The sequence below is a fragment of the Crocodylus porosus genome, unplaced genomic scaffold, assembly GCF_001723895.1.
Source record: "Crocodylus porosus isolate Cpor-Errol unplaced genomic scaffold, CroPor_comp1, whole genome shotgun sequence".
Lineage (NCBI taxonomy): Eukaryota > Metazoa > Chordata > Crocodylia > Crocodylidae > Crocodylus > Crocodylus porosus.
In genome coordinates, this window is record NW_017728911.1 from 22,911,199 (window position 1) to 22,935,593 (window position 24,395).

Sequence of the window (24,395 nt, forward strand, 5' to 3'; positions counted from 1 at the left end):
TGAACACCTTCAAGAGCAAATTGGATGCTTACCTTGCTGGCATCCTATGACCCCAGCTGACTTCCTGCCCTTTGGGCAGGGGGCTGGACTCAATCTCCCAAGGTTCCTTCCAGCCCTGATGTCTATGAAATCTATGAAAGACTGCTATATAATAGCTCAGCAGAACAAAGAAATCACAAGTGAAATGTTCCGTCTCTGCTTCTACCCTTGTTTTAAACCCTCATTTAGTGGGGGGGCTCCAGTGTAACTGCATTAGTGTTCCAATGAGGGGTTTGTTGCAGCCATTACCATTAGAAACCAAACAAAACAGATCTATTTCATGATGTCCCACAGGGAGCCAAACAGTGAGAAAGGGCTGTTTAAAAAGGTAGGCCATTTTTTAAAAGCTTTTTACACAAAAACTATAGAACATTAAGAGCCCATGAAATATTAAGCAGAATAGACTCAAGTTTAAAACATGTTTTACAAATCCAAGATTAAGCTTAATATCATGCAATAATTTATGTAGAGCCATTTCTTTATGGCACACTATCTTAAATCTGCAAATCAGATTTTTATTTTTATTTTAAAATAATCAATTACAAGGCTTAGTAAATTCCAGGATAATAAATCAAGTCTACCCCACCGACCTGCTATGTGCCATAGAACATTTACATCTTAAGAATTTCACAACCATTTTGTGAAACTATATGTTTGGGAGTCAGTTACTAGTCCTGCTACTATTCGAGCTCCCGTTGATTACAGAATCCTCTGAGGAGGAGCACTTTCAACCCTCAAAGACACAGGCTGAGCTACACCCAGACTACCTCCCACATATTTGCAAAACACTTTTATAGTTAACCATTTTCACACCAAAACGTATCTAAAACCATGATTCTTACCTTAAGGTTCACACACAAAACAAACAAAAAGGAAGAGAAAGGCATGTTTGCAGCCTAGAACTCATTAGAAGCCTTAAAACAACAGCGTGGAAACTGAACGAACAAAGGAGTGTTTGTATTCATAAGAAAGCAAACTGCTATTTCAAACTTCAGGGAGCTATTCTAAACAGTGAAAAATATGTTCATAATCACAGATCCCAAGAGTCTTTTGAACTAAAAAAAAAAATGTTAACATCTACAGGCTTCAGCCCATAAGACTATTTGGCTGGCTTCCCAACATACAGCCAACTCAGCAGAGTCCAAGAGAAGCCAACAGGCAGTCTTCAAACTGAGATACCACAAATACACACTTCAAACCCTGAAAAGCCATCCTCTTATCTTCTAAAGATTTTGGGTGCCCCTTGTGATCTCTGAGGTCCTCAGATAATCACAGTTGTACTAGAGATATCACAACAACTTCCACTGACATCAGTCACTTTGGAGTAAAATGTGACAGCAGGTGTGCACCTCCCATGGCAAAGACGGTGCAGAAGGGGGTGTGCTGGAGGGGAAGGGGGTGCAGACAGTACCATTCCGTTTGCTCAACTCCCCTATTCCCTCTGCCTCTCTTCCCCTCCCCCTGTACTACAGGCATGGGGCTATGCCTGCCATGACAGACTCCTGAGGGTGCGAGTGTGTGCTTGCACCATTCTGGTACCCAACCTGGAGTTGCTGCCTGGGGATGGTGCCCTGCTTCCCCCCCCAGTTATACTTCTGGATTAACTTTGAGACTATAAATTTACTATAATTCCCCCCTCCCCACAAAGGCAGTTTAGCCTTAGCAACTGGAAGCAGTTCTACATCTCATCCAAAAGCCAGTAACTCCAGCAGCTTTGATATTCTGTAACACTGACTAAATTGACATGCTGACAAATGCCACCTGTAATGCTTCCTGCACCACTTTTTTGATACTTGTAGGCATCTGTTAGTAAATATATTGTAGGTCTAAACTGAGATAGCAACTGGATCGGAAGACAGCGATAGGCAGTTTTGACCAGTTAGTACATATATGAAGACACAACTATACCTGTTTGCTGCGCTGCATCCACCAACAATACGATTTTTGATCTGTTTTCAGGGCCGGATGCACTGGTCTCTTTTTGTGTAGCTACGCTTTTCACTGGAGGCCTTTTGTTTTTTATATGTAGCTGTAACGGCTGCTGCTGCTGCTTTAAAGGATTAGCAAAATATACATGTAAGCTATAACTGCCCCACATTAGATACAATAAAGTTGTAACTGAACAAACAAAAAGCCATTTTTAAAAAAGTTCTAATTGAACTTTGAATACATAAATCACACAAAATAATTTAAAACAAATGATTAATTTATGGGATATATTACCCATAAAAGTTCACAGCTATTTTAGATCACATTCTACCACTGAATTGAGAAAAATACATTCTAGTACATAATAGTTTAACATCTTTTGACATGCATAGTGTTTTAAGGAGCAAATACCTTAAAAGTCTAAGCTGACATCTTTTTTGAAGACTTCATTACCTAAGCAACCATTACTAATTTCAACCATTACGTAAAATAGAGAAGGGGAAAGATCAATATTGTGGTAAATGTTTATATAATATTTTTATTCTAGGTAAAATGCACTTTGTTCAGTAATTTCCTAACAGCAAAATATTGACAAATTTTAGAACAATTATTAAGTATATCTTAATAGACACTCCTTCCGAATAAAGGCAACAGCATTTCTGAGAGTATTAAGGAGCATAGCACATGTTGCATATCAAATTACTTACACAATATAAAAAGGGACAAAGAAAGAAACGATAAATGGTAGTCAACAACTTGTCCCAGCTCTCCACAACCAAGAAGGATCAAGAGGTGGTGACATATCTGTGTTATTATACTGCAATGGCAGGACTTTGTGCAATGTTTTGAAACACTAATTGTTTGTTACAGTAGGCCGGGGTAGGCAACATTTTTTGGCCGGGGTGCCGAAAAACACCACCATGCCTACCTTGGAAGGTGCTGGAGTGCTGGCATGCCAGAAAAACAAAATGAGGGCCGGGGGTACATGGCAAGATGCCCTGCTTGTGCTCCTTGGCCCCCACCCAGAGCCCCTGCCCTCAGCCATGCTGCCCTGTGCCCCCCAGCCAAATCCCCTGCCTGCTAGCCCTGCTGCCCCTTGCCTCCCAGCCAAAGCCCCTGACCCCCAGCCCAGGCTCTGTGGCTGCCAGCAGCTACCCTGGCTCTGGGGAGCTGCTGCCAGCCAGGAGTCCGGGCTGCTCCCAGCAAGGCATGCAGCATCCCAGCTGCCTGCTGGGAGCACAGCCCAGGCTTCTGGCTGGCAGCAGCTCCCCAGAGCTGGGGCCAGCTGCTGCCGGGAGACTCCAAACAGCTGTGCTGGGCTCCGGCATCAGCTCCGTACCAGTGCAGCGCAGGCCGTGGGGGAGGGCACCGAGGCAGCACAGCCTCGGTCTCATTCCCGCTCCTGGCACAGAGGTGAGAGCAAGGCTCTGGAGCCCAGCACAGCTGTTTGTAGCCAGCCTGGGTTCTGGACAGCTGCAGCAAGCAGCAGACAGGCTTCAAACAGCTGTCCCAGGCTCCACAGCTCTGGCATCAGCTCCATGCTGGTGGCAACTCCGTGTACACCTTAGAGTGGACAGCGGGGCAGCGCAGCCTGCCCTGAGGTACCCATGCAGTCACCGCCAGCATGGAGCTGAGGCCAGAGCTTTAAAGCCCGGCACAGCTGTTTGCAGCCTGTCTGCTGCTTGCTGCAGCTGCCCAGAGCCCAGGCTGGCTACAAACAGCTGTGCTGGGCTCCGGAGCCCTGCTATCACCTCTGTGCTGGGAGTCGGGGAGAGACTGGGGCTGCGCTGCCTCAGGCCCCTTCCCCACTGCCCGCTCCAATGCATGGGTGCACGCACCGGTACGGAGCTAATGCTAGAGCCCAGAGCCCGGCACAGCTGTTTGGAGCCTCCCGGCTGCTGCCAGCCAGGAGCCCGGGTTGTGCTCCCAGAAGGCTGCTGGGACACTGCAAGCCTTGCTGGGAGCAGCCTGGGCTCCCAGCTGGCAGCAGTTACCCAGAGCTGGGGCTGGCTGTGGTATACCAAGTAAAATTGCCTCGCGTGCCATGCTTGGCATGTGTGCCAGGGGTTGCCAACCCCTGCTGTAAGCAATTATACTGTTGTCTCTATCCTTGTAGAGAAATCAAGGATAGAAAAAAAAGTGGTATTATATACATATACACAGGACAGAAGTCTTCTGCTTTTGTGCAAAGTTATTTCTGTATGATTTTATTTCCATTGTTAAGGGGGGGGAAAAATCAGTGCCAACACACTTACTTTTTGCATAATTGGTCCCCTGTTACTGCTTCTGCTTCGCTGGTTGGATAATGGAAAGATCTGACCCGACTGGCTTGGACGATCAGCGCATTCTGTAGTAACTGTATTTACAGCACTTGCTGTTTGAAATGGTGTAGAAAAGGGTGTAGGAAAAGGGTGATAGAAGCCCATAACTTGAGCACATGGTGCTGGCATCAACTGGTAGTATGTATACTCTGTAGAAACAGGTGGCTGAGCAGATATAATAGGATAGGCGAGGTATGGTCCGGCAGGATTTGGGTTAGGCTGTTGCCATCTGATGTCATTATTATATAATGGAAATTGCCTGTAAAAACAAAAGAAAAAGAATAAGTTCATAAATAGTTACACATACAACTGGAGCAAGTTTACAAATAATTCAGAAGAAAAAAAATTACTGAAGAAAAATTAATGAAAAAAAGAAAAGCTAGGAGTCCATACAACAAGTTTTGAATAGCATTAACTCAATTGTTAGAACTTCCCAGAGCACCATGAGATTGGGAATGCAAGTGTAGCAACATATATATTTACAATCGCATCCCCTATCTATATCAGCTGAAACTAAACTGAAGCATAATGCAACATGCTTTTTAATTCAATGATTTCAATATTTTCAGCACACTAGAAAAAGTAAATGAATAGATACTCAGAAATACACCTGGTAAACTTCTAGACAAATGGAGTAGCAGTATTCCAGTTACTGGTTTACCCAGACAAAGTCTTGTCTGGTAAATAAGTGGGGGAAACCCACTAGCTTTCACTGCTCCCAAGCTCCTAGGTCCTTTAACACAGATTTTCAGAAGCATATGTTACTACAGTGACATACCACTCTACCTAATTCTCTAGTCCTTGAAGCACTGAGAGGAAGTACTGTGGCCCATCCCCCATTTTCTTCTGTAGCATACCACCAAAACATCCCCCAGGAAGTATGTGTTCAGCTCCATTCCTGCCCAGAATCTGAGAGAAAATAGGTGTGTCACTGACCTCAGAGTGCAAGATTAGGGCTGAAAATGGACATCACCTTTGTGCTGCCATAAAAACAACTTTTATGGCAGCACAAAGCCCAAGCAAACAGAGAGACACCCATGTCTCTTGTCATGCCACAAAGGCCTGGAATTGTGGCTGTAACAACAGGTAATAAGAATTTGTGTTATTTTTTTTAGCAAGCGACATCTGTTGCTTTATAGCAAGAGAACAGAGGAAGTCCAGAGCTTTCCATACTCCCCATCCACTATGGACAGGCATTTCTGGGGTTTCAAGAGCCCAATCTTATGTACCCCAGAAACTCCCCTGCAAAGGTATTCCTGGGGCATGCAGGATCCTGGGTTCCCTGCTTGCAGAGGTATACCCCAGGAATCCCCTAGCAGGGGATTCCCTAGGAACCTCAGGACTCCTCCATTTGCAGAGGTACACCTGAAGTCAATTCCCCCATTTGCAGTTGCCCTGAAGGACTGGGTCCCTAAAGCCCCAGATCCCTAAAGCCCCAGGAGCAGGACAGAACCAACCCGTGTAGGATAGTGGGTGACATCTGTTACTCCAAATAAGCTGATCCCACTATCACCCAAATGAAATGGGCACATCCTGGCACAGCTGATCCTGCTGCAAGGATGATGTGTTTATAGCCTATGTCCACCTTACAGCAAAAGAAAACCTAAGGGAAAAAGATTCCTGGCAATTTTGCAAATGTGCAATAGCTAGTTCTACATACAGGAAATGTTTTATTTGAAATGCTACTGCGTATACATTTCTGAAGAACGTCACGGTGCCGTGCAACTGTCAATTAAGCCTTTTCCCTGAGAAGTACAAGCCATCTTACAGACAGGAACACCGGTACAGAGAAAATAATTAACTTTAAGGCTACATATGCAACAGATGGCAGAACTGGGACTAGAATAAAGTTTGTAGCCCTAATCCCATGTGCATACTACTGTGGACAAATAAAGATTATGGGCTGGCCTCTGACCATTAGCTGCACACCAGTCTACCACATCAGGATCCAAATTAGTACCTTGCTTTAAAGGCGGCAAGATTCAATTCAAAAGTCAGATCACTTAACTGCTCTGGCAAGTTTAAGAGTAGAGCAAATAGTTTCAAGAAGGATCTGTAGGCAGCCCTTTGAACAGGGCAGAAGACAAACAGAACAAGGAGGCTAAGAATGATGTGGATTAAAGGAAAAAAATGGGGAGGAAATATTCAGCTGTTGACTTCATTTCCTCATCTATTAAAGAAAAGATCAACTATAATAAGAAAGTTCCAAAAGTCACCAATAGATGGATGTTAAGGTAAAAAGTTTACAGTCCCTTCTTCGATTGTTTGAAATTGTGTCAAAAGTTTGAAAACTTATAAGTTATATTTAAAAGCCAGAGTGACTTCCACAAATTACCTGTTGGACTGATTTTCCTGTACAAATGGGTAGCAAGTAATCAGATAGCTGGGAATAGGAGTTGGTTCCATTCCACTAATACCTCCACTGTCATTAGGAAGCGCCATTGGGATCATTACAGTATCAGGACCTTTCTTCTGAGGAATAAATGGTTCTACTTCAGCTGACAGTTTGACATTCTTAAGAAAGAAAAAAAAAGCATTAGGACATAGCATAGAACATTTTAGACATTATCAAGGCTTAAATAAATTAACATGTTTCCAGTGCTCTTACAGAGTATTAAGAGTTCCCCTTAATTCAGGTCATCTGAGATGAAGACCTTTAAATAGGTAAGGCATCTCAGACATTTACTAGTTGTACTTCTAAAACCTGTGTAGGCTTTAAAAGTAACATTCGTCTCATTATGACTCCTCAAACTTTGAGGAGACCCCTCAACTGGTAACGTGTGTGCATATGTAGAAAGGGAAGAAAGGACAGCTGGAAAAAGGTGAGCTGCCTCCACTCCTGTTCCTCTGCTGTTTATTTGGGACTATAGCATCTTCAAGTTGGATGCCATGAACCAGAAGTTCCCCTCACCCCCTTTTCCATTTTAGGATTATAAATAAATGATTTCATCTTCATTTAGCAGGGGATTTCTATTGAGGAATTTGGAGTCTGGGGGTTCAATCAGTCACAAGGACAATAAGCTTAAGGGTACAAAAAGAGTTTTGTAATGCTCTGAAGAATCTGGAAGGCAGTTGTGGTGTTGACTGGAAGGATGTAGCAAGCATAGGTGCTGTCATGAAACAACATTTGTCATTTATCATCATCCTTTGCATTTTCAAATCTCCACATAAATACTAATTAAGAGAGCACTGAAGATGCTTGCAGAGGAGATACTGCAGAGGAGGCAGGCTAGATGGATATAGGTGGAGCTTTTATAATTGCACTTAGACTGAAACCAATACACAGATGATATAAAAACAAATGGTCTAACATAGCAGACTTCACAATGAGACAATCTTTAACGAAAAGCCTTTAAAACAGATCCAGGCCAATAGTTCTGTTGTTAATGTAAATGGGGCATTATAAGAAAAATTATTCTCTACCCACACATTCTAATGCATTAAAAAATTATCAAGCTCCGCCACAAAGATTAGATGAAAGATGATGTGTGAAAATGTCATACTATGTTATTTTGAAGAAACAAACCACTGTTAATGGATAATAATGCCAAGATGCAGTGCATCGTGCACAACAGGCAGTGTTCTTTTTAATAGGCCCCTCAGCATGCAGGTGTAAAGTGCAGGACACATGTTACAGCCTTAGCTGTAGCACAACTCACCAGAATCAACAACTGTTATGAGACTGCTGAAATACCAAGCTAGCTCTGCCTGCTCATGCCTCTGACCAGCACGTCCTGACTGACATTAACTAACAAGTTTATTCAGGTGCAGTTTAAATATTACTGCCTGAGATTACACCCCACCTCCTTACAGCAGTGTTCAAGAGGCAAATACATGCGAGCAGTGTTTGTGGGGGGAGGAGTGGGAGAGAAGGGAAACAAAACAATTCCAAAAGGGACTTGAATAATTATAGCTCCAAAGTGGAGGGAAAAAGCCTTTTTTTATACAATGAATAGGACTTCTTTTTAAGGACTTAAATATCTGTCCAGTACGCCCACTGGCTGAAGAGCTGTTAAACCTTAACCTATTACAAGATCAAGACCCTCTTCTGCAAGGAAGTGAATCAATCTAGCATACACAGCAAAGAGGTTGCTGCACAACCACCAGTATGGGCACAAACAGACATCAGGCCCCTATTACAACTCAGGGCACTTTACATAAACCACCAAAAGTTAGATGCTCCCCCTTCCTCCTCAACCCAAGGGATGTTCACCTACTGGGGGGTGAGCAGGGGCTGTAGCCAGCCTGCACTGGCCCTGGCCAGCAGGCAGAGGTTCTCCAGCAGCTTCCCAGAAGGCTGCTGATCTGCTCTCTTCTCAGCCCTGCCCCCCCCGCCTCCCTCCAGCTCTGGAGCTGTCAGCGAGGGGGAGGGGGCTCCTGGCCCCTGAATGTCCAGAGCTCAGCAGGAAGGGGCAGGGAAAAAAGCCCCCCCCCAGCTAAGGCATTTGGGATACCTGGGAGGGGGAACTGCGAGGCAAGGGGGCTTTGTTCTACCCCCATCCCCCAGCTCTGGCCATTCAGCAGCCGGAGATGCTGGAAGGTAAGAAATTGAGGCCCTCCCTTTGCAGGGCCAACCACTCCCCACAATACCCCAGCCAGGGTAGCTGGGTTGGGCTCAACAGATGAGGCGGCTCCATTCCTCCCTCCCCCCACCCCAGCTCTGGCCATTCAGCAGGCAGCACAGAGCTCCCAGCAGCTGAATGGCCAAAAGGGGTGGGGTGGGGTGGGGTGAACAGAGCCCCTACCCCAGCCAGGGTAGTTCAGGATAGGGGGCCCTACAAGGTGAGGGAGGGCCCCCCCTCCCTGCCCCCTCCCTTCAGTTCTGCCCATTCAGCAGCCAGGAGCTCCTTCTCCCCCTCTCCCTCCCTCCCTCCCCCCACAAGCCCGACAGTACGGGGGCTGGGTGTTGGGCTGGTAGCCCCATCCTAACCCTGCCCCCCTCACAAAAGTAAGTTAACCCCAGAGGGAACACAAGTTCCTTAAGGTGCTCTGCTTTTGAGTGCCTTAATGCAATACCTGATTTAACCTGTTTAATTTTTTTTGCACAACTGGCCATTTAAAAAAAGAGCACTGTCAGGGGCCTGACTGCTTGAAAAGTTCACTACTGCCTGCACCCTACGTGACCAAGACCCGTGGATTGTTGGGTGAGGAACAATGGCAGAGACACTCAGAGCAAATTGCATTTGCACAGGAACTTTAATAATTTTGCATTCATGTACGTTCTTAGCAGTGACTGAAGAGAGAAGAGAGAAGGTGGTAGATTTTAGGCTGAGCTTTAGAGCTGCTGTAGGTATTATCTTAATCATTAAAACACACTATAGCCATAACATTAATTCCATTGCCAACCGCAAGCTGCTAGTTTTTATAATCAAAATTTAAAAACTGCTAGTAATTTGGAGGCAGACCCTCTTATTACTGTTATTATAGAGTTTGAAACTCAAAGCAATGTGGACATTTCTAAACGAAGCAAATACAAGTGCTATGCAACTTACTCTTATCTATGGTCACAGTAGTCCAGGTAATAGGGAAACCACACAGTCTGCTACAGCTATTCCTGATGACATACACGAGGAAGAGAATTTAAACATGCCTATGGGTATTTAATAGGGGGGTTTGGGGTTTTTTTTCAGTTCTTTCTCTGTCAGCTCCAAGAATCAAGAATTCCTTTCTCCTGGTTTACCACCAAGTCCAGTGTAACCACATTTCTAACTGGTTCTGTCTAATTAGTTTAACTTTGTCCCATAAAAGTTCAACCCCTTCTTTCTTCGAAAGATTATCCTCTGAAAACAACTACATATTAAGCCCATGTTTATCTGGCTGGCTTACTCAAGATTACTTTCATGACGTGGGGGAAGTTTCTGAAGTGCAACAACCGCTAGGTCAAAGTGGCCATTTGCAGTGGGGCAGCTGAGTGCCAAGTCTCCACAACTCTCCCACTAAGAATCAAGTATATTTACCGTTTCAAATCTGCAGTGCACCAGACAGGCAATTCACAAAAAAATCAACTTAACTAAACTCAGAAGTGTGTTAAAAACAAGTTAAATAATGGATGCAAAACACAGCATAACATCTTTCATTCAGTGCATTGTTTGAGAAACGTCTCTATCTCCAGTTTCTTTAATCTTGCACCAAGAAAACACCAATGCATCACTGGAAAAAACAAAGCACACACAAACAAATGAAACCCACACGGTTGGCTCTGCTCAGGCAAGCTAGCTTACCAAGTATATCAACTGCCTGTGGAGTTAAGAAAAATAGCACAGGATAAGTTTTAGCAGAAAACATAAGAGGAGCATAAAAGTGCATGAGTACTTGGACAATAGTAAGGATATTAAACAGAACTAGAAAACCAATGTTTCAACACATTGAAGACATGACTCAACGTCGTAGTGGATTCCTAATGATTAAATAAAGGCAGCCATTCTCAGAAGTGCTTACGTTATGAACTTTACTACCCAAAAGTCACTCCATGTGGTCCAGCAGGGTCTGCATTACACATGAGCAAGCACTTCCACGCTATGCAACTACGGCCAATCATGTTCCATCTAGAGAATTGGTTCTCAGCCTTTTTAGATTCAAAGCTCCCTTCAGAAAATGCCTACTCATTTTTTGAGTGCAGAAAAATAATAGAGCAGTTTTTCTGCTGCACAGAACCCCAAAACCACAACAAAGCAGGATGCTTTTAACACCATGGGTTCCTATTATTCTGGGCTTATCTTGTGAATGATGTTTGCTAACATTGTGCAGAACCCCACAGCACCCTTGAAAGCCACAGTAGCTCTGCTACAGCTCAGAGGAAACCTGAGAATGGTTAGGGCGTAACCCTAGATCAGTGGTCACCAACCTTTAAGTAGGAGATCACTTTTGGCACTTAAGAGCAACCCAAGATCTACCATGTGCCACCACCACCCCACACCCCTGTCCAGCAGGTAAGTGGGGGGGGGGCGGAAATGGGACACAGATTGAGGCAAAGGGAGAAAAAATTATTTGGAGGTGCACCTCTTGAGCAGGTAAGTCCCACCCAGCCAGGGCCACACTCAACTTACCCCTGCTCCTGCCTCTGCGGCACTGTCCTTCACAGCAGAGGCCTCGATCTAACCCCTATCCCTTCCCTCCCCCACAGACCGACCTGCTGGGCTGGGGTGCACATGTGCATGCATGCGAGCACTCAGCCCCCACACAAACCTCGGATCTACCGCAAGAGGCTCCGAGATCAAGATCCACTGGTTGGTGACCGCTCGCCTAGATGGCAGGCAACACCCTGCTTGACCGGAAATTTGTTACGTGACCATGGGCAAGTTATTTAAACTCTTAAAGGTTCAGTTTATCAGCTGCAAAATATGAGGCTGCACAAATATCATGAGAGTAAATTGATTAGTTTTTTTAATTACTTGGATACAACAATAACAGGAATCATAAACACGGACAGACACAAAGATCCTTCCGTACTGAGGGAATCTTCATTTTTAGCTATAATGAAAACCAAGCTTTATTCAAACTGTCTGCTGGTTTTGAAATTAACTAATTTAGCATCAAATTTGCCCCAACTACTGGGTTTCCCACAAAAAGCAGTTTACATGCTTGGAGGGATTTCAGCTCTCACATAGCTAGCCAGTTACAATGTCAGAGTAAGCCACTGAGAAACCAGTATGTGGCCCATATGCATGGCCAGAGAATTCTAAGTTATTGTCCCAATCTGAAATGTCACCTTTTCTCAATAATATACCACATGGCTTTGGGCTCAGACAAGAAGTCCTTGAAAGCTGGCAAGAAATGTAAATGGGAATTTTCAGTCATTTGTCATCCAGATGAGGAACAATCTCAAGTCAGCACTGTTCCCTGGTTGCCCTCCTGACTTGCTATCACTTTCCTGGTTTAACCAACCAGGTACTCTTCTAAAATCAACCTAAGGGTTAATAATGCAAAAAAAGAAGCAGAACTAAGTTTTTTGTTTGTTTCGTCCAAACTAGGAATCTTAAAAACTAGTGAACTTCCACAATGCAAAATAATGCCTAGAACATTTTTCAAGTATTGAACAGAAAAGCTAGGCAGCAGCCAGTTCTTCAGTGAATCTGTGCACTGCGATGCACCTGAAATAATTGTTTTAGAATAAGTTGATGCTGTAGTCACTGCTATGACGGCAGCTCAGGCAGACAGAGTCCAGCCAACTTCAAGGAGCTAGTTCAGGCACTACCAGCAGTGAATGCACAACAGCACGGAATTCTGAGGGCTGCAGAACCTGCCTGAGAAGTCCGACAAACAACTCAGGTAGCCACCCCTTGCTGAACTCTGTCCTAGTGTAGCCACACAGCTATCAATGCCTGATCTAGCTAAGTTAAAGTTAAATCGTGCATGTCAAAGCAGCTGCTGTAATGTAGATAAACCTTAAGAATGCCAAGCACTTTGGCCTTTACTCCAATGTACAGTGTGTCTTACCAGTCTGTGCATTTCTTCCCCAACAGTGTTTTGGGAAATATGGAAATATAAAGATCATTCTTTAATACCAAGTCCCTGAGCAGTCTGTCATTAAGATGGTTTCTCTATTATTTTTCCTCCACCAGTGTCACTTCCCATTGTGCTTTATATTAAAAAAAAATTAAAATAAAAACTATACCACTATAGCAAATATAACTTAATTAAAGATAAGAGAGACCACTGACTAAAGTAACATTTCTCATTTCCATGAACAACTGAAAAGATGCCTCACTCTGTTAAGATATCTGTACAGGTATTCTGGTTTTCTATACTACATTAAAATTTCAAGAACACTTGGTGACATTTCTTAGGAGGAAGGTTTCCAAGATCAAGTTTTATCCAACTTGTTGTTACAACTGTGAAGAAAAGGGTGGCTTTAAATTTCATCCAAGACATTTGGGATATAGCATGTCATTAGCAAAGAGGTTTAAAGTGGTCCTCCTATTTTTCTGTTTCTGCTTCCATTCTTTCTTCAAAAAGAAAACAAACAGGCAAAAAAAAGCTAGGATGGATTGGATTATAAGTTGACTACAATGAAGCACTCTTTAGAACTGCACTATTAAATTTAGCTTCACATCTCAAACAACATTTTGCCTCCAAAAAAAAAAAAATAAATTTTTTTAAAAAATAAACTCTGGATGGACATTACATTGTATGGTATTTTACTTCTAGAAAGAGAATGTTAATTGAATAATAGAGAAGTTATTGCTATATTGTGTCAATAGTTAATTAGCTAATATGTATTTGATCCACTCAGATTCCCTTGTCAACATATACTACATAAAGGATACAGGGCTATATTAAAGAAAACAGCATGCCCTGAAATGCCAAGGGACCTGGCTTGGGATGGGGAGGTGTATTAAGAAATTACATTTCTTTTTCTTGCACGTTTTATGAGCCTGTCACATTTGGTTCTTAAGAACCTAATCTTAGGTCAGAGTTCCCTTACACAACTCAATGTGTCCTAATACCAATGTTATCTTTTGGTACAAGTGCATGCGTGTATCTATCTAGTCTCTCTCACCAACTACCTGCACCTATGAAGAATTGTGCAACATTTGTGCATCTATAATTAATTTAGGAAAATACTCATTTTAGTCCAGTTGTGTATAGCTGTTATCCATGAGAAATCCATACTAAATACTACATTTCTGAAAGCAGAAGACATTCCAACTCTTTGTACAAAGAGTAGTACAAGCCAAACCTATCACCATGGGGTTCCAACCCCCGCCAGGGTTCTAGGTGCTGTCATTTACCTGAAGCTAGTGACTGTTTTGACACCAACATCAACAAATGCAATAAGACCTTAAATAGCTAATTAAAAGAAATAGCTTCTTCTCATAAAGCAAGATACAGAAAACAGTGCATGTATAACATGGCTTTAAGCCTCATCTCATTTTTAAATTTAACTTTTTCATGTTTTCACATCCTTCTGCACAAAAGCAAGTTTTATTGAAACTGTTTGTTGGTTTTGAAATGAACTAATTTAGAAATAAGAGAAGTTTTACTGCAGCACTATATTGATAAATGAATTGCTGGTTCGTTGAAACATTTCTTATAAAAAAAGTTTTTAACATTGTAGTTTTTAATTTTAGAGAGACATTTTTGCAACAAAGTTCTCAGTTTTAACTGAGAAAATATTTTGCAGCAGCACATTATATATTTCAGTAAAACAATTACAACTCTTCCAAGACAGCATATATACTGAATTGACCCTTTGTCTTCTATATAAAAGCTACTGTAGTCATCAACAGCTGCAAAGACAGAAGATGACACTAGCAGGAACAGACTGGTAAACTCTGTCCTATAGTTACAGCACTGTACACTTAATCTTAGAAAAGTTTTTGTTCATTGTAAGTTAGCAGCTTCCAGTATTGCTGTTAAAATGGTATCTCTGTTGTCTTCTAAGAGAGCAAAACTAACACTGTAGATGGTGTAAAAACATCTCTAAATGTGAGAAAAGAGATGCATATGTTACATTTCAGAGAAAGAAAATAAAGTTGGCTGTTTTGCTATGTGTAAGTCTGGAAACAAAACACAGTTAGATAACGACAGCTTCTAAAATTTATAATATTATGGTAGAGAGCGAGTGATACTGTAGCCATTATGGTTGACAAATTATGCAAGGCAAGGATTTGGCAGGGCAAAAATCTTTTATTGACAAAATGCATGATTGGGATGAGGTGAGATAAGCTTTCAAGACATTCTTCATTAGGTCTGAAGAAACTCGAGGTCCCTCCTCAGACCTCATTAACAATGTCTACATTCAAAAGTTTGTCTTAACTTTATTCCAAATATACAGTTGGTACAATTAAAGATTTCACCCCAAAAAGATTTTGGCCTCTCAAATTATTTTTAAGCAACTTTTAAAATTTTGCTCCTGAATGTGTTTCAGATGCCCAGTAGTAACTGCACTATGCAGACAGGTCATATTTAACCTATTTTAAGAGCAACACTGCAAACATGGGAATCATTGTTACTATAATTAGTTGACTTCCATATGACAGATAGGCAAGGAATGGTAAATATGCAGCCTAACTGGATAGCACCAGTATCAGCCATTTTAACACTATAAAGAATACAGTTCTACTCCAACAGACCTGGAACTAGGATTTTCAGTGTAGTCCCATCAGACTCAGATATACATTTAAGCAATTTACGTTAAGTGATTTCTCCTCACATTAATCTTCAATCATTACACCTTCTTCCAATAAGGTACTAAATCCAAGGAATGTACATTTATAGAATTAAAATATTTGAACTCTATAATCACATGTATGCGTATCATTTCAAATTCTACAACATCTAAGGAAACAGAACGTGGATCTGTTTAGTTTGTTAAGCAGTCAGTATCTCAGAGCAGGTGAAAATGTTTAACCCATTACACTTTTGCAACTGGTATGCTTTGAAAGACCGACTGGTTCTTTTTTTGGTGACATGATCCTCTACATCTCATTTGTGATGAACATTTATATAGTGCATGATGACAACCATCAAATACACATGCAATGCTGTAAAAATGCATTACTGCAGTGCTGCTTTGGCCAGATACAGCAATAACTCTTCAAATGGGAAATTTAAAAATTATTAAGCATGACTATACCAGGTCATTCAGCAAGTGTGTTCTGTTTCCTTTCATCTAAAGACTCACAGAATCAGAATTCGGTCATGCTATTATGCAGCAAAAATATTTCAAAAGGGAAACAATTTAAAATTCACATTTCTGGTGTTAGTTTTCTTCTTGAAAGTTTCAACACTTAAGATGACTATAACTGAAAAATGGAAGAAAATGTTTCTCTTTCTTCAAGTTTATTTTATGCCAAGGCTATCCAGGTCATTTTCCCTTCATTTTGTAGGTCTTGCCAACAATGGAGGAAATCCAAAAAAAACAGAGAGAAAAATGTGATTGTGTAAGAGTCAAATCCAGATCCTAGGCAAGACAATGTAACACAGCAGGCAGAGGAAGGAATGGGAAGTCAGAATACAGAGCTCTTTTCCAAGTTTTGTCACTCACTGGCTTGGTGGGAGATATTGAAGTAGTCACTAAATTTGTGTGCTTTAACATCAAAAGAAAAAAAAAAAACCTCCCAACTTAAGACTCACAATACCTCTGTGAGTAGTTAACATTTCTAAAAGTGCTTTGAGATCTTTTCAAAAAAGGCACAAGTGGGATTTTCCCTAATGGCCAACAATAAATCTATTAACCGTTACAAGGCTTAGACATGAACACATCTAATTCCAGAATATCATAATCTGCTGGCCTCAATTTTTCTTGCAGTTAATTCAAACAGAATAATAGAGAGTTTAAGGAATACTAACAGAGAATGTTATTGATTAATATTTTGCAAGTCTACTTTATTTCCCAGCTGCTATTGAAGTCAAAGACCTTAATCACTGGCCTAAGCAAGCACACACACATGCACATACCATAATCTTTACTTTTTTATAAGGGAACAGTGTTGTCAAATTAAACTGTCAAATGACATATCACCACTTGCACGAGTAGAAAAACTTGTCTATCCTAATCTGCAGCTGCTAATAAATGTCATCTAATTCCCACTAACTAGTCTGAATGAACACAATTTCTGCTATGGACAGAACCAAACAATTTTTAACATCCTTTAAAGAAATCACAACAGACCCCTCAAAAATAATAGATGTTCTCTATTTTAGCAATCAAAACCCTTTAAGTGGCAAGAACCATATAAACATTTTAGCTAGAAAGAGACTAAGGGAAATCCACAGATATCATCTTCTGTCACTTCAGTTTGTTTTCTTAACATGGACAGAATATGTTAATACAAGGTATGTAATTATTCTTAGCTTTCTTTGATACCAGTTTTTGTTCACATCGATTTCTTCAGATGTGCCCAATTCCTTACCCTCTACCTACAAATGCTATGCCCGTGATGTGCAATACAACATTTGCTATTCAAATAGGCTCATTTTCTATTATCCCTATGAGGGGATGTCAGCTGCTTTTCTCCCTCATTGGTAACAAAACTCTTCTCCTTCCCTATGGCTATATACCTAACTACTATTATCCCATGTCTCTAGGCTTAAGTACTCATTTACACGTTGTCACGAACCTCAAAGCAGAAAGTAACACAAATGAACACCAATATACCTAAACTAATTTAGCAACATCATAGATCAGTTCATATTGATAAAGCAAAATTTTTTTTACTTATTATTAAACAGAGTTCTTTGGTCGAAGTACACTCATGTAGGCTGCTGCTGGACATTTGGAAGGCTTAGGTAGAAAAACATTTACAAAATATCAGAAATATGCCACTTTTTATTTTGGTAATTACCAAACAACTTAGGACCCCCAGTCATGGGCAAGGAATACACTTGCTTAGGCACCTTCCCAACCAGAAAGAGCTTAATTCAACTTCTGGGATGAAAATTTAAACCTAAATAAGTCAAAATGATCAACAAGATCTTCACTGGGTGAATAATCACAAAGATTTCCAGGCCTCTTGTGACCTATATCCACAATCAAGCAAAACAAAGGAATGCTTGAACATGTGCATGTAAATCCTTTCCAATTAAGAGCTCTAACTACAATGGACCAACACCTCACTTCACAAGAGTATCCTATTTAAAAAGGAACCCCCCAAAAAGTTTAATAAAAAAGATAAGCAGCTACCAATTGGGCAGAACAGGCCAATTTGAATTTGACAGGCAAAAGACTTGGCAATTTCTGAAGAGTCCAGTAAAGAGAAAGGATGAAAGAGCCTATCACACATCACAGCAGTAAGCCTGGAGTAAAAGATGCATATTGTTTACTGACTGATCTGGAAAAAACCCCTGAGCACAAAGGTAGCAGTTCCAGCTGCTGCTGAAGGGCTGGTCGACTACCGAGGCTTGCAAATCAAGGCAACTGAGAGCATAACTGACTTCAAAACCCTGGAAGCCATCACTGGACTGCACTTAATCTCCCACCAGCGGGGACCTTCAAGGCTCCCCTTCCCACACACCACTGCCTCCTCATAATAAGTTTACTGGCTGGGGAGGGGACAGCTTTTGCCCCCAGGGTCTCTCTGGGACCAGCCATCGGCAGAGCAGGGCCCTTCTCTCACCTTCATTCAGCAGGTAAACGGCACCAGTTCAAAAGGCTCCCTAGCATCATACTAATTCATGACAGGGCAACCCTCAAGACAACCGCGATTAATAAATGGGGACGGGGAAGGGGCCGAAGAAGTTCTGAAAAGCCGCTCGCGCTGACGGGTATATCCCCCACCACGTTTTCCCAGCCCCCCCGGACGGGGCCGGGCCCCGCAGGACGAAGCGCCGCGGTGGCTCCAGACAACTCGATGAGGGACAAACAAGCGCGGGCCCCCCGGCCCGCCTCGGGCCCGTGCTGCCCCCCTCTCCCCCAGGGTGACCCGCACCCTCGGGCCCGGCCCCGGCCCGCACCTTGTCGGCTTTGTCCATGACTCCCGCGGCGCCGGCGGCGAAGGCAGCCGCTCTAGTAGGGGCGGCGGAGCCTTAGAGCCGCCCGCGTCATGGCCCGTCCGGCCGCTCCCGAGCGGCACCGGCCCCACCACAGCCAACGCGGAACCGAGCACCGGCGACACCACTGACGGAGGCGGAGGGCGGAGGTAGAGGCCGAGCCGGACCGGGCCGGGGCGGGGCTGGGCCGGGCCGGGATCATCTGGGACGGAAGCCGGGCGGGCTCAAACCTCGCGCAGCGCGTTCGCCGAGTGGCGGAGCTCAGCCAATGGCAGGGCGGGCAGGCGGGGGCCGCGGGGCGCCGCGTTCCTGGCTGCAGGGCGAGTTGCTCCTTGCGGGGCTGGAGCTGTCTGTCTTCCAGGCGCCTCCGCACAGAGAGGAGCTGCCGTGGACGGAGTCGCGCCACAACTCCGCCTGGCCCCATCTCCCGTGTCTCAGTCAGGGTTGCCGACCCCCAGGGTTGCAATGGGCGCTCCAGGCCTTGGAGATCTCTCTCCAGGAGATGCTGAGAGTCACCCGGCCGGGAGAGAAATAATAGGGCATTTATTAAAATAAATATTAAATGTTGAATCCGATTTAAACGATAGTCCAGTGGGTTTTCATTTTCAAAATGTAATAATCATGTGCATTTGCCTTCCTGACGTCACACGGTAATCCGTACCTGCTATACTCAAGCATGTAGACAAGCTTGTGCCGCGGGTGCGCTGCTGTTCCAGACACCTCCTGGAAGACTCAAGCAGAGTCATAGTGGCGGAAAGATGAAATGGAGCAGGGACTGGGTCTGCCCAGGGTTTTTTCCCCCACTGTGCTTCTAAGGTCTAGGTTGCTGTGATTCAGGGGCTGTGCCCTCACACCTATGCTCCATGGCTAGGATGCCCCTTACCTCCATGCACGTCCAATTCCTATTCTGAATCTGGCTAAATTGTCAGCATTCACCCTACCAAGTGGCAAGGACTTCCACACTTTACATTGTAATTTAATTTAAAATAATTTAATAGTTTCAGTTCAAAGGCCTTGTGGCATAAGGCATAAAACTGCCAGGCAGGTAGAGGGTTTTCACCTCCCAACCACTAGCTGGAAGAGGTTGGAAAGCAGTTACATGGCAGCAGTTCATTAGGTTGGATGTACAGGTCCACTATAGAAAGCAAATCGTCAACCAAAAGATCAAGGCTTGAAGAAGTATCATGGTGAACTCTGTCTTATCCAAGGAAAACTGTTTTTTGTCTTTTGAAACATCAATTCTTCACTTGGATACATGCAAAGTTGGGGAGGGAACTCTGGGAATGCATCAACTTTGTGTTAAGATGTGAGGACAACTGTGGCAGAAGGAGCTAAGACTGCAAGCCTTAGGGAACAGAGCAGAAAACAGAAGTGACTTTAGTTCCATCTCTTCTTGCTTTTTTATGTTCAAAGCCAGAGATGTTTCTGTAATCCTTATCAGAACACATACCAAAGGCAAGTTCTCACATATAGGTTCCTAAACTCCATTCTACTAAAAGGAGCCTCAATTTTTTTCAAAGACTCAACCTGCATATGATCACACTGCCATTATATGTGCTTGTTGGGTCCTAAAATGAGGTACATGTTCCTGTTCCATTAAAAATAGTGGCTGATCAGTGTGAGAGTTCTTTTGTCCTTTGAATTTTCCATCTAGGTGCTGCTTGTTGTCTTCATATACTTAACAGAAAGCATTTACATTTTGTGCTTGATAAAGCTTTCTTTACAAATCTACTTTTCATTATTTACCAGTATCTTTAAAATGCTGTCTGTCTACATAGAATTTGGCGGATAGGAATGAGTTGGATTTAAGGTAATTTGGGACATTAACAATGCTCTTATTCAGTTACACACTATATGCACAAACAGGAATGATTGATGGTGCTGGGTATGCACAGACTTTCTCTAGAGCTACACTGTGAGATTTTCTGCTACAATAATGTAAAACTAAGATAAAATATTATGCAACAGCAGATACATTTTTCTGCACCCACGGATTGTGCTACTCCTACAATTAGGCATTAAAACTCTTAAGTAGTTAATACACAGAAAGCTTGCATATAAAAACCAAGATTAACAAAGAAGCTAAGACTATGAAGGAGGAGCAGACTCACAATCAGAAGCATTGTATTTCCTCTCTGCCGTACCTACCTCAGTGGTTCTCAACCTTTCTAGACTCAAAGCATTCCTTGTTAGGCCCAAGGCACCCCTCAGCAAGTTCAAGATACCCCTCAGAAAATGCCAGCTCTTAACAGTCACACAGTTTTGACTATGGGAAAATACAGCAATTTTTCTCTTGCAAAAAACACAGAAATACCGCAACAAGTGAGATTTTTTTTTTTATGCTATGGATTTTTTTTTGAAATAATTGGGCATATCTTGTGAATCATATTTGTACACCTAGCAGTGCTAACAGTGTGTGGCACCCCAAGGCACCCTGGTTGAAAAAAAATCACTGTTCTAACCGGTGCTTGTAAAACAGACTTCAGGAAAAAAATGTGCTAAGGAAAAAGTTTTGTCTGGTAATGTAAAGGCAATAGGTTTATTGAGAGACCCAACCCATTCCCTCCAGAATTTATGCATAAGAAGTGTGGGAATTATGTGCTTTTATCACAAGCAAAGGTTGCCTTTGAACATGTTATCTGGGATTTAAAAAAAATCTTCCTGTGAACTGTTTTGGCAAAGATATTCAACAAAGCTATACAAATGCGATTTCCTACTACAACTTTCATTAAGGACAAAAAGACAGTTAGTGGCACAACAGAGCATCAGACTCTCCTACTATGATCCCCCAACCCATTTGGGGAACCTCTGCTTCAGACAGGCTGTATTATTGTCCCGCATTCAAAAATGAGCAAAAGCTAAGAGCTGGCATTTTCTGAGGGGGGTGCCTTAAACCTAATGAGTGGTGCTTTGATGAGGGCTTAATGAGGAATGCTTTGACGCTAAAGAGATTGAGAACCACTGAGCTGCCTTGTCCTCCAGGCCTCCCCAGAGCAAAGTTCTGGGTCACAGCAGCTCCAATATCATTGATCTATCTATATTAAAATTCCCATTGTTATTGCAATCAATGGGAATTTTTAAATAGACAGCTGTTCACTAGTGACCATCTTTGAGCATAAGGCTTGGATTCTGCAAGGACACATGCACATACTTAACTTTATGCATTGTGAGCAGTTCCATTCAAGTCAAGCTGGGACTACTCAGAGTATAAAGAGGTACACACACAGTTCTTTGAAGAACTGGAACTAACATTTTATAAATGTACTGAGTGCGTAGGAGGGGGAAATACAGAACTTCATTTTAATTTCAGTGTCTTGAATATGAATATTAAATGCTTGAGACACAACATTTAGACTAGAAAAAAGAAAAGCATAATTTGGTTAATTGCAGCATAGAGCTTTACCAGCATGTCAGCACTCCCAACTAAGTAGTGCTGAAGGGAACAGTAATTTTGAACGATAATACATCAAACACTTACATGTGAGGGAAAAAAAAAGCATAAGCTAAAACAGGCTCCTAAAAGCTTCAAGGTAAAACCAACTTACAAGAAATCAGATAATCTGATAAAACTTTAATCTGATAAAAGTGCCTGTGAGAAATGATAGGTAGATTTAATGAAGACAAAATGAGCAAGTTCCATCTTAAATAAATGTTAAGATTAAAATTAAAAACAAACAAAAAGGCCTTCACAAAGCTATAGTTGGGTCAGTGTTGTAATAAGGCTACTTTTGTTTTTTATTTCTTTTATAGCTGTTTAATTGTCCCTGTTTTCCTATATAACCATTTTGTATCTATTCCCTGCTTCCAGGCCTAGCATAAATTCCTTAACATATTCACAACTACCTTTAAACATTGATATATGCTGCATGGATATTTTGAAAATGGATATTACATTACACATTAAGATCGTATCTTGCAAATGTGATGTAGAACTTTATGCAGATTACCACTGACCCAAATAAAATTTTACATGGGCATAGGAATCAGCATGATCAAGGTCTAACATACTTTTACACTGATGTCTACAGAACTGCCAGGTAGAAGTAAGTAGAGAGAGGTTGCTGTAGGGCAAGTACGGATTATTCTGTACGCTTGCATTACTGTTGCCACATTCCATTTTACCTCTACCTGTTTGCTTGCTTCAAGCACCTATTACATCTTTTCATTAAATTATTAGCTTGATAGGGTCTGGGATAGTTCCTGTATTATATCTCGTACTGAAACTAGTACAAGGAGACCTGGATTGGGACATCCAGATGTTAATGTAATGGCAACACTAACAGTGCTGGTTTATTTGTATAACTGATGAGCACAGTCTTTAATCTGCTGGAGTTCAGGATCAGTTAAGAAGGTAACCATGGCAAGCTTAATAGGCTAGTTGCATTATCTTACTAGGTTGTCACTTTGGTTCGTCGTGGTTGCTAGCAAACAAGACTATGGCTGCTACAGGGGAAGGTGGAACAAACCTAGAGTCAGATCATATACAGAAGTCAATGACAAAACTCCCATTATCAGTGGGGCCAGGCTTTTTCTCCAAATGAACAGTACAGGATGGCTGGTCTCTCAAGTTCCTCAAAGAAATTGTCCCCAGAACTTGAGCCACTGCACCCCAAACCTGACATCTCTATGAGATCTGAAAAGTGGCTTCTTTGGCCATCACCTCCATCATATTGTTTTTCATTGGATACCTGCATAGTAAGGACCAACAGTAAAACTAACCCTATTTTTCACACCTTTTAAAACAGAATATTTTAAGCTTATTACACAAAAGGGAGACAGAAAATGGGATATTACTTAATTTGTTAATCTAGACGTACTATTTGTGGATGCTTCCATGCAATTAAATGTGTTGTTCTTTTCTTTAATGCAACAAAGTAGGCATCCAAAGCCATGTATTGTTATGTGGATTACATTAACAGCCATCAGCTGATGCAATTTAACAGGAGTTTCATCAGTCACGGACAAACTTGAGTATGAGATGCAACTATACAGATAAATTATGAAATATATTGCTGGTTAAGTAAACAACCTGATCTAAGCTTTCAGATGGCAACAACTCAAATCCCTATAAAATTTAATGCATTTTTTTCTATAATTGCTTATCTTTTGCTTATTTCTGCAAACAAATGCACGTCTCTGAACATATTTGAAACCTAGTCACGTCACCTCTCTCCAGTAATGTGGGAGGACTTGTCTGACTGGACAGAAAACCTAGTGAAAAATCCCACTGAGAACAGTTCTGAAACAACTGGCTTCTTTGTAAAAGGTGCCAGAATTTCAGTGTGGAATGCAGTTTTAGTTCGTTCAGAATCCCACCCAAAATGGTGGTGACTATAGAGAATATGTTATGACATTTTCTTAAGATATGTGTTGGATTTTTTTTAGATAATGAATCATTATGATGAAATTGTTCATTATAAAATCCTTCACTTGTTTCCAAAATACTTACCATCATAAATGTCACCATTGAAAGGGGCGTTATTCATAGTTAACCAACAGTAACAAGAAGTTCTAAGACCTTAACTGGACAGTGCTTTAAAAAAGTGTTGGATCTACATACACATTACAGAGAAAGTCCTACTGGATGACCTGAGTTATTGTGGGGGAGTAAGGAAAGGAACTTCTGTCTTTTATAAAATTCTTTAACTGTCCATTTTCAGAAAAAAGGAAAAG

At 42.0% G+C, this 24,395-nt stretch overlaps 1 protein-coding gene across 3 annotated transcripts in view; it reads right to left on the reverse strand.

Moving 5' to 3' along the window:
- The window catches only part of SECISBP2L (SECIS binding protein 2 like), a 43,058-nt gene extending 24,166 nt beyond the window's left edge, over nucleotides 1-18,892 (reverse strand). Inside the window, exons 1-4 of one of the 3 annotated variants that reach the window (XM_019533636.1) lie at nucleotides 18,687-18,892; nucleotides 6,625-6,803; nucleotides 4,224-4,548; nucleotides 1,948-2,083 (exon numbers count right to left, since the gene is read on the reverse strand). In XM_019533636.1, coding sequence (XP_019389181.1) covers nucleotides 1,948-2,083; nucleotides 4,224-4,548; nucleotides 6,625-6,803; nucleotides 18,687-18,704 — 658 coding nt within the window. In that variant the 5' untranslated portion in view covers nucleotides 18,705-18,892. Of the gene's footprint in view, nucleotides 1-1,947; nucleotides 2,090-4,223; nucleotides 4,549-6,624; nucleotides 6,804-18,686 lie in introns of all 3 variants that reach the window. The other 2 variants (XM_019533635.1, XM_019533634.1) reach the window with 2 other exon arrangements.
- Between the last annotated feature and the right edge of the window lie 5,503 nt (nucleotides 18,893-24,395).